General features: G+C 38.3%; 1 protein-coding gene across 1 annotated transcript in view; it reads right to left on the reverse strand.

The window, feature by feature from the left end:
- The window catches only part of LOC124790266 (histone demethylase UTY), a 327,821-nt gene that overhangs the window by 45,098 nt on the left and 269,782 nt on the right, over positions 1-12,941 (reverse strand). The window contains exons 10-18 of the mRNA XM_047257771.1: positions 10,155-10,305; positions 9,579-9,692; positions 9,149-9,310; positions 8,063-8,317; positions 7,645-7,845; positions 4,773-5,512; positions 4,461-4,690; positions 2,110-2,315; positions 1,698-2,003 (exon numbers count right to left, since the gene is read on the reverse strand). Of these exons, the coding sequence (XP_047113727.1) occupies positions 1,698-2,003; positions 2,110-2,315; positions 4,461-4,690; positions 4,773-5,512; positions 7,645-7,845; positions 8,063-8,317; positions 9,149-9,310; positions 9,579-9,692; positions 10,155-10,305 (2,365 nt within the window). The remainder of the gene's footprint in view (positions 1-1,697; positions 2,004-2,109; positions 2,316-4,460; positions 4,691-4,772; positions 5,513-7,644; positions 7,846-8,062; positions 8,318-9,148; positions 9,311-9,578; positions 9,693-10,154; positions 10,306-12,941) is intronic.

Here is a 12,941-nt window from a genome sequence, read left to right on the forward strand (position 1 = left end):
AAGGATGACATTCACATATTGTACAGCCGTTACAACACCTTCCATGACCACCAGCAGTGTACATCGGCCTCACATAATGCCACCCGAAAACAGCAGGAACCTCCACCTAGCTGCACTCGTTGGACAGTGTGTCTAAGGCATTCAGCCTGACTGAGTTGCCTCCAAACATGTCTCCGACAATTGTCTGGTTGAAGGCATATGTGACACCCACTGGTGAAGAGAATGTGATGCCAATCCTGAACAGTCCATTCAGCATGCTGTTGGGCCCATTTGTACCACGCTGCATGGTGTCATGGTAGCAAAGATGGACCTTGCCATGGATGTCAGGAGTGAAGTTGCACATCATGCAGTTTATTGCGCACAGTTTGAGTTGTGACACAACGTCCGGTGGCTGCACAAAAAGCATTAATCAACATGGTGGCATCGCTGTGAGGGTTCCTCCGAGCCATAATCTGTAGGTAGTGGTCATCCACTGCAGTAGTAGCCCTTGAGTGGCCTGAGCGAGGCATGCCATAAACAGTTCCTGTCTCTCTGTATCTCCTCCATGTCTGTACAACATCGCTTTGGTTCATTCCGAGATGCCTGGACACTTCCCTTGTTGACAGCCCTTCCTGGCACAAAGCAACAATGCGGACGTGATTGAACCATGGTATTGACCATCTAGGCAGGGCTGATCTACAGACACCACGAGCCATGTACCTCCTTCTTGGTGGACTGACTGGAACTGATCGGCTGTTGGACACCCTCTGTCACGCATGGTTGTTTACATCTTTGGGCAGGTTTAGTGACATCTATGAACAGTCAAAGGGATTGTGTCTGTGATACAATATCCACAGTCAATGTCTATCTTCAGGAGTTCTGAGAGCTGGGGTGAAGCAAAACTTTTTTTGATGTGTATAGAATGAAATTTTATGAAACAACCACTGTTCGAAATCAGAACAGCTCAGAAACAGTAACAGGTGGGAGGGTGCATTGGGTATCGTCCTGCACTAGGTTATTTCACAGGGATATGACCCATATAGCAAGAAATTGTGATAGGCACAATATAAGAGAAGAGCAGGATATCTTTTAGACTGGGGGTAGGCTTCAAAATCATTACCTCTCTTTAATGAGCAATACATTTCTTACGAAAGACAACTAACTAGACTCACACGAAAGTATGAGAGACTGTTTATATATGCTTTATAGACAATATCAGTGAAGAATTAACATAAACTAACATTTTAATCTGAAACACCCCAAACGGTTACATTTTCACAGAAAAATAATAACCACATAAAAAATTAAGCTGAACAGTGTTATCATTACCATACGATCCCAAATGGTTATGCTTTCACAGAAAAATAATAATGACTTAAAAAATTAAGGTAAATGACATTATCAGTGCCATAGGACTTTCAAAGCTTAATATTTCTAGTCCACAAATGTATATTCCTGCTGGTAAGATTTGCATCTCTGATTACAATGCACAAAACACTTTAAATATGAAAACCACGAAAAATAATACACAGACACTTTCAACAATAAAACTAAGGATATTATCACCCACTGCTCCAAACTCTGTGTGACTTATCGTGCATGAAAATAAAATAAAACAAACATAATTGCAACAGCTGAAAAAGTTATACATACATTATTCAAGCATATCAGAAGGATTCTGAATTGTTGAAAATATTTTTGTAACTAAATAATAGTACCTTCATGTACAGTTGTACTGTGTTCATGCCAAGAATAACATGACCAACATGGGACAACATATTTCCAGCAGAGACAACACGAGCAAATGCTGGTAATTTCATGAGTTCCTGCAGTTGAGGTCTCCATTTTCGTTCATCTGAGAGATCAACATTAGTACCAAATCTTAACATTTTGGGCCCCGACTTCCCACCACCTGAACCTCCAAATGCACCTCCTTTCTTTCGACGCACATTTCCTGTAGAATCTTTCGAGTCCGAATCTGACAGATTACTGTTGTGTGCTCCTGCAGTTCTTTCACCTTCTTCCTGAAAAAATAAAAAAGCCCTCACACTGGCATGAGAGTTCTCACCAATGTGAAATATATCTGTATAGCGTATTATTCATTAAAAGCATCATGTGAGACTAATTTACCTTCAAGCTGTCCTGGAAAGACGATGCCTGATACTGAGCATATTTGGCAATAGTGGTGTGTGATCTGTGACTAATACAGGCCCAAACTTTTCGGCCTTGCTGTGGATCCCAGTTTTCATCTGATGTTTGCTGCATTTGTGTTCTAACTTCAACGCTATGGTCTGGATTTGCCTCAACAAGTGTCTTTGTTGAGAACAGACCTAGGTCTAAAGGACAAAAAATGTCTAGTTAGCTAAAATGTTATCTACAGTAGAGACTGATCACTAAATATAATCTGTAACCATTCTATATATGAAAGACTAAGACACCGAACACTGAGTCTGACTGGAAAATAGATGGCCGAGTGGTTGAGAAAGTCAATAGTAGTAGTTATTTGGGGGAGAAGATAACGGGTGACATACAGAACAAAAGTAGTGCAGTAGACAGAGCACAGCTTATGCAGAAGCTTTGGTATGCGGTGAAAACACCATATGACAAGAAAAATCTGACACGGAATGCCAAATTGCGACATTACACAGCAACTGTAAGAAATGCTGCTCTGTATGGATCAGAAACGATCACACTTGCCAAGAGAGCTTGTATACAGTTGGAGGAGGAGGAGTGGAAAATTTTGTGACATATAAGACACCAAAAAACATGGGGTATATCTGGATACACAGAACACAACAGGAACTGTACGAAAATATTGAATCCATATTGAGCAAGATACAGAAGAGGAGGTTAAAATTTTTGGGCACATCATGAAGATGGATGAAGAGAGGTTGACTAAAAAGATATGGAATGCAACATGTCGTATGGGAAACAAATGGGTGAAGGGAGTGAGAGATGACTGGAAGGCAGCAGGAATAAAAGAAAGGAGTCTGCAGGCAGTAGTACAGGACTGGGAGAAGTATAAAGGGTTGGTGGATGGTCACAGGCGGCCGGACACCAATCAAAGCTGTCTTAACAGAAGAAGAAAGAAACAGAAGCTTCAAGAGAGTGGAGAGGTATTGAGAAGAAAGAAGACTTGCAAAACAAGCCACAAGTGATCTTGAAGGGTCCTAATGAAGCAGAAGAAAAGGTATCTTAATTAGAATTAACCATGGTCCACACACTGTCTTGAGGAAGGTTTAAAATGGTCCTTATAAATTACTTTGTATTTTGAAGCTCTGAATCCATATTTTTTTCCCTCCTGTTGGGGTGGAATAATATGCAATTGCACCTAGTTCAATCTGTAATTTGCATCTATCATATTCTTGTCACAGTTGGACTGTTGAGTAATTGACTACTGCTCCCCTTATTCACACACATGCTTTTGAGCTCTTAAGGCCAAGTGCCTTGAACTACATCAGCTACTGGCAAACTAATCGTAAAGGACAAACCAAGAATGTAACCTTATGATCTTTCTTGGGACAAAGAAAGCCGAGAGTCAGCAGAATTTTCACATGCCTGTATGAAGTGAATTAAAGAAAATATAAATAGTTAAGTACAGAAGAGACTGCATTGATTTAAACCAGCTACTCATGAAAGACATGTTTAAATCAACTTCTTCATATACTCCACAAAGAACACCAACAGTGCTAATGAATTTCTTTCTCCATAGAAAGTAATTGCTGTGTTGATTATACATACACCATACTGGGAACCAGGATTCCTGTCATTTCCAAGCACGGATGTGGATTTAAACACCAATACAGCACACAGTACCAGGTAATCACATGTAATTACAACATACAGTGTTACCAATGTCTTCACAGAAACTGAATGCCAGGTTGTATTAATATCCAGCATTAAAAACCATTTAATTTGCTGATATGATTACAAAAATAAAATTTACAATTTCTTAAACTGAAAGTAGATCACAGATAGACTATCTTCTGTCCGGTCCTAAAATTTTAATCATCATCTCAGTAAAATAAAGTTAGATAATTCAGTTTTGTTTGTTTTTAAACACTGGTACACTATAAAAACCTCACACCATAGTATGTTGCAAAATGGCATGGTCTGTTGATAAAAAGGAGTATTGTACAGATAATTCACTTTCAAAAGCAACAGAAATGTTGCAGTTGTGTCTACGTTGGCCCCAACATAGCTACAGCTTTTTCGCTGCTGTGAAAATGAATTACTGCACAGGCACTCCACTTACCAATGAGGTGGACCATTTTGTTTTGACTCCTATAACAACACACTATAGTACTGTGATGCGCCAATTTCAGTGTTTATCAGAACTGTGAACATTTACACAGAAAAAATTAATTACATGTCTTTATTTTTTTGAAGCGATACCTAAAAGCTTATGGATAGCCCCTGTAAAACTTACACATGAAATTCAGAATCTCTGCTATTCATCTACAGCATTATTCAAGAGATACCTAATTTAAGTGCTGCAGCTAGGCCTCTGACAACAGCAATTGGATGCTTGAGGCAGAACTCTTGTAGCTGTGGACTGAATGCATCCTTTTTGTTTTCCAGGTACACAGAGGGAGTTGGAGGAAGCAGCTGTTCTCTTGTTAGTCGCTGCTGAGGTGGATCTGGAGGCTGCGGTGGAGGAGCACGGTCTGACAAAATGCTGCAGTTTGAGACACCATTTAGCCCTCGGCCCCTAAAAAACAGAAGTAAAGAACAGACAGTTGTGGAAAATATGAACAGCCATCATGCTGGAAATACAGGACTAAGATACTTACTTGCATGCCTCTATCACAGACTTGGCATCCATATCTATGCTGTATTCTGTTTCAGGTTGGGGCTCACATAAGTTCGAAAATTCTAAAACTGCAGCTTCTACTTTCAAATCCTGCTGTAATACTGATGGAACACGATTGGTGTTCTGGGAAGTTTGTGAAGTACTTCTTGTCGTAATTAAGCTCTGAGATTCACTTTTCACAGTAGTGGATATTCCTTCTGTTTTTATCTCTTGTTTGGGTGAGCATGTTACAGTAGAAGCACTGGACGAAGGTGTTGGTGCCTGCTCAAGTTTTGGACTATTTGCAGTACTGACTGCTGGAGACATCGACTGTTTTACATTCACAGCTTCGCCAGCAGTAGATGCACCAGAGTTCATTATTACTGTAGAATTATTGCCACTGCTGTCATCTGGCAAATTTGAGGGAGAAAATGGTCCTGAGCTCAAAGTATTGGAGTTCTGTTGATTTGATGTTGACGTAATGGCAACTTGATTTGTTGATATAGGCTCTTCCACCTTCACATCTAAATCTTCACTACCTGACCCAAAATGTTTCAACAAATCTTCTGCTAGTGATGTTGCAATATCCTTCTGGGAAAGTAAAGCCTGTAGCTCTTGGTCACTCACAGCAAGTTCTTTGCTCGAAGGAGAATTTGATGTTGGATAAGTATGGTGATAAGAACTTGACTCCAAAGTTGAATGAGCTGGCGGTGTTGCATGAGGTGTTGTTGTTGAAGATATCTGAAGAAGATAAAACCAGTAACATAAAAATCAGAGAAACATTTTAATAATGGAAGAAGCATAAAATTTCAAGGTTAAAAAGCCTCCCACTGCATTTTCTTCGTCAGGGAACTTTTCAGGCTGAATCACTTAACACAAAAGGTACCAAAATGAAAAAATATGTACATATTTTTCATTTAAGTCTTTAACAAACAAAGAATTAAAATAATTACTGAAAATAAGGGGGGCAGCTTATGTTTGTGGAATACAAGAACAAACTGACTCACAGTAGCGTGCTTTTATGGACTTAGCTGTCCACCCTAAGCTTCCTTTCTGACGACTGCTCTCTGGAGTTAAAACAAAAATACAAGCAAGTAACCAAACTGAGGGAGAATAAAGTGATACAAGACGTAAATGTCTGAACTGCAAAGCTGTTGGTTTCTCATTTAGATATGCAAGAGCCTACTTGTTTCTCATTTCTAAAATCTGTGCCTTCAAGCATACTACTTGCCATTTTCATTCACTGACTTCCCTTCCATCCCCCCAAGAACATTGTCATTTTGCCATTTCAGGAATATCCGATGAATATGGAATTATTTCAGGAAATCCAGAATGAAATTTTCACTCTTTGGTGGAGTGTGCACAGTTTTTGAAACTTCTTGAGATTGAAAGTGTGTTCCTGAATGTGACTCAAGAACGGAACCTTATCTTTAATGTGAAATGCTCTTACTAATTAAGCTGCCGTACTAAGTTTCCCTTCTGACAGTACCTCTTCTGTACTTTCCCAGATGCACAGTTCTTCCATGTACCTGCATATACTGCTGCACTACCTCTTGCACACCGTTTATCCATATGGGCTAGACCAGCAGTCCACATCATAGCCTGTGCAAGGTACCATTTATTACAATAATGGTTGTCCAACCAATATCTTAACATTTGCATGGGATGTGGAATTGTAACAGTTATTGTAATGGTTCCAACACATATAATCTCCAGACATATTACTTTAATTATTTCAAAAGTGAATGAAGCCAAATGGCAAAAAAATGTTGGTCCCCTTATAACTGGCTGAGTATGTCAGTTCAAAGGTTGAGTGAAGGCAAGGGTATACCACCCCCAAAAGCGCCATGAGTAATAAACCACTGTGGTGTTTAAATCAATCTTCGATCGTGGACAGCATTACTTTTTACGTATTATGTTCAACAAGGTAACATATATCAATCTCATACACTGAGTTTGGGCAGTTAGAATATGCAATCAGCCTGAATTAGACTCAGGGAAACATCGATGGCTTAACGACACAAAATTCATAGACAAAAGGCAGGAAGAGTACATATATTTCATTAAAGAAAGCAAACATATACTCTAATTCCTGCCTTTTGCACGTGACTTTTGTTTTTCTGTGTCCTAAAGTGGGACCAGTGACACTCCCTCCTGAGTATTTTTCTCCCCTATGCAACATTATACAGAGAGAAAGTTGTCATTGTTCGTTCATTATCTGATAAATTGTTTTAATTAAAACTCCAAGTGTATAAAAGTATTCCTGTTTCTTGGAGATGAGAGCAACTCATATCTACTTGTGTGTAGGGCAAAGTTCACTAAAATGTTATAATAACTTATGAGGGTATCCGATGTATAGCATATACAAGATAATATGAAGGACATGCATATGATGAATCAATATTTTCTGAATAAACACTAATTAAATTCTATATACTGAAAACAAACTACATGACTGACTTCTTGAAAGTTGTAAACCAGCCATAGAAGTTTTATAATTCCATTAATTTGCTGCCATTGCATTATCACATCATCAGTCTTAAATGGAGCATAAAGAAGGACAGATGACTGGGGCTCTGCATCTTGTCAATAAAAACAGCATTGAAGACAGAGCAAAACCTTGAACGGCACAAGGATGCGAGGGAGGACTGCCATGCACTACTTGAATTAATGACCCTGGTATTCACATTAAGTGATTTAAGGAAAACATGAAAAATCTAAATCAAGATCAGTGGATGGGAATTTGAACTTCACTCCTCCTGAAGGTGAGTCTAATGTCTTAACCACTGTAACACATCACTTGGTTAAATGAAGAATAGTTTGTGGGGTGCAGATGTGGCTAAGTATAAGTAAGAGCTGCAAGCTCATCTTACCTGTGTGAAGCCTGTAGAATTAGCCTGAGTACCATATGGATAATGCTGCAGTTGGGAGGAAGTTCTCTGTTGATATGATAACTGATGGTCCACTGTTGCACTTTTGTAGGGCATTCCAGGTGATTGCTGTGTGCTAGGTGTGGCAGCAGAATACCCAATACTAGCATCCGTAAAACCAGTCTGTGGTGCTACTGAACCCTGCTGTAAAAATAAAGTATTGTGGAACAGACAGTTCAAATTAAAATTTGTGTAGGCCTAATGTATGAAGTGTTTCCGAGTAGCAAAAAGAAAACTCAATTAAATGTGAAATGGTTAATATGTCAATTTTTTTCTTAAATAAAAAAGCAGGCTAAAATATCATGAATAAAAATAACTCAAAAAACTAATTTTATATGCATATGATTTCTGTCAAACTTACTGTTTGCTGTGGCATACTGTATGTTTTAATAACAGAACTCTGTTGGTATGGTGAATACTGTGCTGGCTGCTGTGGTTGCCTTGTAATTCCTGCAGGTCTTTGTGGCTGCTGCTGCTGCTGTTGTTGTTGCTGCTGTTGTTGTTGCTGCTGTTGCTGCTGCTGTTGTTGTTGTTGCTGTTGCTGCTGCTGCTGTTGTAGCTTCAGCTGATGCTGTTGCATTAATCGATACTGGTGTTGCAACTGCTGCAGCATACCCTAAATAAAGAGTCCTGGTTTGTCAACAACCTTTCTTTTTTTCTTTTTATATTAAATGCAACAGTGCAAGTCAAACGAAACTTTGACAGCCATATAATGAACAAACTATCAGAATTATTCATTTTAAAATGCAATTTAATAGCACAATATTTTTCCCTGCAACACAGATTTATAATAATGAGTGTTTTATCAAAACAAATCATTTCCAACCAATACGCTTATTTCATAAGCGCACATCCAAAAAAAGATGTTCTTTACAATTAGCATAAATGGGACACTGTGTGACGCATAGCAAATAACTTCAAGAAATATTAAATGAAAGAGAACAACTCAAACTTTAAGCTCTTTAAACAGAATTATTTCACTGAAGCAAACTCAAATAATGTAATTGTACAAATACAATTAATAAATGTAGGTTGTGCAGAAATTTTTTGCCAGCATCTATTCAGAAAATTTTTTCCCTACCCTTCAGTAAATTGTAAAAATAGAGTCAACAGATAATATAATTGACACTTGGGTCAGAAAAAAACAACGAATGTGACACACAAACTTTTGTAAAAGGTCAATTAACATTTCTAAGCTATTTCATGATACACTTAGTTAAAAGTTGCAAAAGAAGGACATGTACCATCTTTGGAATACTGTATGAATTTTAATTGCAGCACATAAGTGATAGCAGGAGGAGAGTCATATATAAGAATGAAGAGAATTAATGAAGAAAGAACAAAAAAAGACTTATGCTAGTGTACACACAAGCATGAGTGCTAACACACATACACAGTCACAGAAAAATCAGTTGCATTAAGTCCATATTTTTCTGTGTCATATTACCTGTTGTTGTGGGTTAAGGTTTGCTATGTTCTGTTGCAAATACTGGAGCATGTGTAGCTGCTGTTGGTTCATAAATGTTGGTGGTGGCACTGCTCTCTGTTGGTTGGTTGCTGGTGCCACTCTTGCACCAGGAGGGCTATTTTCAACTACATCTCCCCCACTCTATGAAACAAAATAGATCAGTTAATGAATATATGTATAAACAGTAGAAGTCTAGTTTCACTTATTCCCTTGCACATACAGCATGCCAGCTGGATATTTTAATCAAATAAAATGAAAGGAAGACAGGGCACAAGAAAATGTTTATATGAGTGATGTATGTGATAGCAAATTCAGTAAACTATAATTTTTTTGCAGTTAGTATATGTCAGTATAATTTATTTATTAAATATACTGCACAGAAAATAAAACATTTCAAAAGTATAATGACCTTGAATCTCTTCGTCCCAGCAGCATTTGTTTGCACTGGATAGGGTGGAGGAGGACCCTGGGGAGAGACTTGGTGATGGCCATTTATACCATTGTACTGAGGTTGTGGTCCTGGCTGTAAAGAAGAGAAATTTAAAATTTTCCATTTGGTATGGGCTGCACTACTTCAAAATCAAAGTAAATCTTACAACAAATAGTTTAAAAATACATCAAATGTTATGAGGAAAAGAAAAAAGAAAAGATTAGGAGTAGGAGGAGAAGGAGGAATTGGGAGCAAGACATTTTTAATACCATGATATGTAGGCTGCTCACAGCAAGAGTTTGTGGTTTTGCTGATGAAAATCAACATTCTGGGAACAAAGAGCAGTTTACTGAACATTGAACTATACTGATATGCTGTTCTAGATTACTAAACAATTTACTTACTGTAATATATCTGAAAATCAAGCTTATTTCAATTATTATAACCTCCACTTCTTAATTACTTCAATCACTTCATATCACCAGCTTGCTTGTGTAAAAACTAACTTCATGTTCCCATACTTTGTAAACATAGGGGTGTTATAAACATATTAACCTGTGTGTATCCCTTCTGGAATGGTGTTCCTGGCCCCCTCTGCTGCGCAACAGCTTGGTTCTGTTGCTGCTGTTGTTGCTGTTGTCGTGATGACATTTCTGCAGATATGGGGAGGTTCCATGCCTCCTCTATTGATGGCAGTTGCCGACGTCTGAAATGACAAAACAATAATAATACGGAGACACATTTCTCACCAAAATTGGAAGAAATTGTAGCTATTTAGTAAACCATATAGAACAGGCAAAACAATAAGCTTCAAGTCTCAAAAGAGGCATAAATCAAAATATTTCCCAGTATAATGTCAATAATCCTGGGAAAATGTAGCAGAAGGAATACGGGTAATGGCATTAACTGAACTATAAAATTCGATGAGATCATCAGGTTTATAACTGAACTAATGTGAATAAAAAATGATCAGGATCTATGAGAAGACTGGACCGACACAAGATCTGGAACCAACAGGTTGGAGATTAATTTAATGGTAGGATTCTGTGGATTCCTGTTTTCTGAAATGGAAATGAAATAAGGAAAATATAAGTTCTGAAAGGAGACTGCCCACAGTCTTTCCAAAAGCTGAAGACATTCACATCTATGTTTCAAGGTAACCAAAGGAAATCTAAATCTGGGTGCTAGACAAAGTTTGAAGCTTCATTTCTTCTGAATAGGTGCCCAGACAGGAAACTGAATCCTGCTCCTGCCAGATGTGATTTCAGTGTTTTACCATTTCCCCAGTTCACTTGGTCTGGGATGATTAGGAGTGTGGAGTATCTCAACATCATCAACCCAATTTGTTTCACTTGGATCTCTGTGCTCAACAAACTTTCTTCCAGGATATGAAGGACTCATCGCTCTAACATTTCTGTATTAAATCTCATTCACTAACACCTCCACCATGATAGAAGACATCAATTTACAAACAAAAAAAGTCCATTTTCAACAGTCACAATGTATGCTACAATTGCAGCAATTAACAGTTCTTAAAAAGTTTGAAGATTTTCAGAGAAATCCACTGTCCTCCTGCCTGTCCCTGTGTCTACTCCTTGACTCTTCTGTGTTCTTCCCGCGTGACCTAAGACCACTAAGCCAGGCTGTAGTTTCATAAGATGCACTGTGAAAGGGTTTACTGGATGCAAATGTTCTAATGAAAAGTGTAGTTTTCATTGTGGAGCAACAATAGTTAACCACTTTTTTGTGTTTGTTACTGCTAGGGGAACCACTGTATGGACTGTACTCAAACCACACTTTTATATTACTTAACCTATCAGTATACCATGACTGGCACAACCATTACAGCAGTTCCACTTCCACTTATTGCAGTACAGTAACTGATACACATGTCACAGTACTGTAGATGCAACACACAACTCTTCTATAGCTCGCTGCTTTCTACAATTGTTCTGCAGCCATATTGTGAAATTGAGCAATTAATTCAAGCTTACATGCATTTAGTCTGTGTTTCATGAACTCAGAGAGTGACAACATGCCCAATGCCTACAAAGTAGAACCCAAGAGAAGAAAGTGATTTCGATGATTTGAGTAATGGTACAGACTAGGACACTGCAAAGTGATACAACATCAAGTGATGAAAACTGTAGCATTTTGGACAATAAGGAAACTAAAAGTATGCCACACAGTGTGTTGATCAAGAAATATGTGCTACGATGACAACAAAGCGTGCTGCCGACTGTTCAAAGGCAACTCATTCGGACTGGGTCAACGTAGCTGATTACCCTAAAACTAGTTATTTTCGCTGTGACATCCAAAACTGAAGCAAAGGTTCTGTCACATCAGGGATAAAATCCAATAGAACTTCAAGTCATAAATGAATTTCCAACAACACAATTTTTGTTGAGTGCACTTTAAGAGAAACAAACCCTTATGCAGCAGAAACACTAGCTACCAATTGAAGCAGAGACAACACATGCTGGTTTCCTGTAACAGCTGATGAACTGAAGATACCTCGCTCACTGGATCATCATGTCTTAGAAGCAAGAACATTCTAGACAAGATAATTGGTCAAAAAGAAAAATAACTGAGGCTTCAATATTTGCTGAAACAAAGTTGCTGACAAGATTCAAGGTTTCCTCCAGGTATTTGCACTTTATCATCTACTCACCAGAAACACAACATGACAAACTGAGAAAGGCAGACCAGTCATTTCACAACTGCTTAACACATTTCAAAGAGTGTAACTGCCTGGCAAGAAAGTTAGCACCAATGAAAGCCTGATGAAGTTTAGGGGCAGACATTTATACATTCAACATATTCCACCATAGAGAGGCAGATCTGGTATAAAGGTATACAAAGTACACTCTTCAGAGAATGAGCATTGTTATAATCCGAAGACATAATCTGGAAAAATGGGAGACAATGGTGATGTAGCTGTCAACCATTCAGCAAAAGAAAAGACTGTGCTTGAATTGTGCAACACTCTATTTGGGAAGTGGATATCTATTTACATGGGCAACTGGTACAGCTCTACTAGTGTGTTCAGGGAATTGCTACGCAGGAGAACTCATGTTGCTCAGATTTTAACACCAACAAGGAAAAATATGCTTCCCCATGTCCAGTGAAACTAAGCTGAGCAGGGGACAACTAACACCCACTTCATCAAACAATATTCTTACAGTGAAATGGACAGGCAGGAAAAATGTTAACCTCCTATCAATGCTTCTTGATAGGCCACAGTGTGTAGAACTACCCCAAATATGGAAAAAAACAAAGCTAAAACGTAACTTTTTATAAATTACAACCAAGGAATGACTAGAGCTGACATACATATCAACT

The sequence above is a fragment of the Schistocerca piceifrons genome, chromosome 1 (assembly GCF_021461385.2).
Source record: "Schistocerca piceifrons isolate TAMUIC-IGC-003096 chromosome 1, iqSchPice1.1, whole genome shotgun sequence".
Classification (NCBI taxonomy): domain Eukaryota; kingdom Metazoa; phylum Arthropoda; class Insecta; order Orthoptera; family Acrididae; genus Schistocerca; species Schistocerca piceifrons.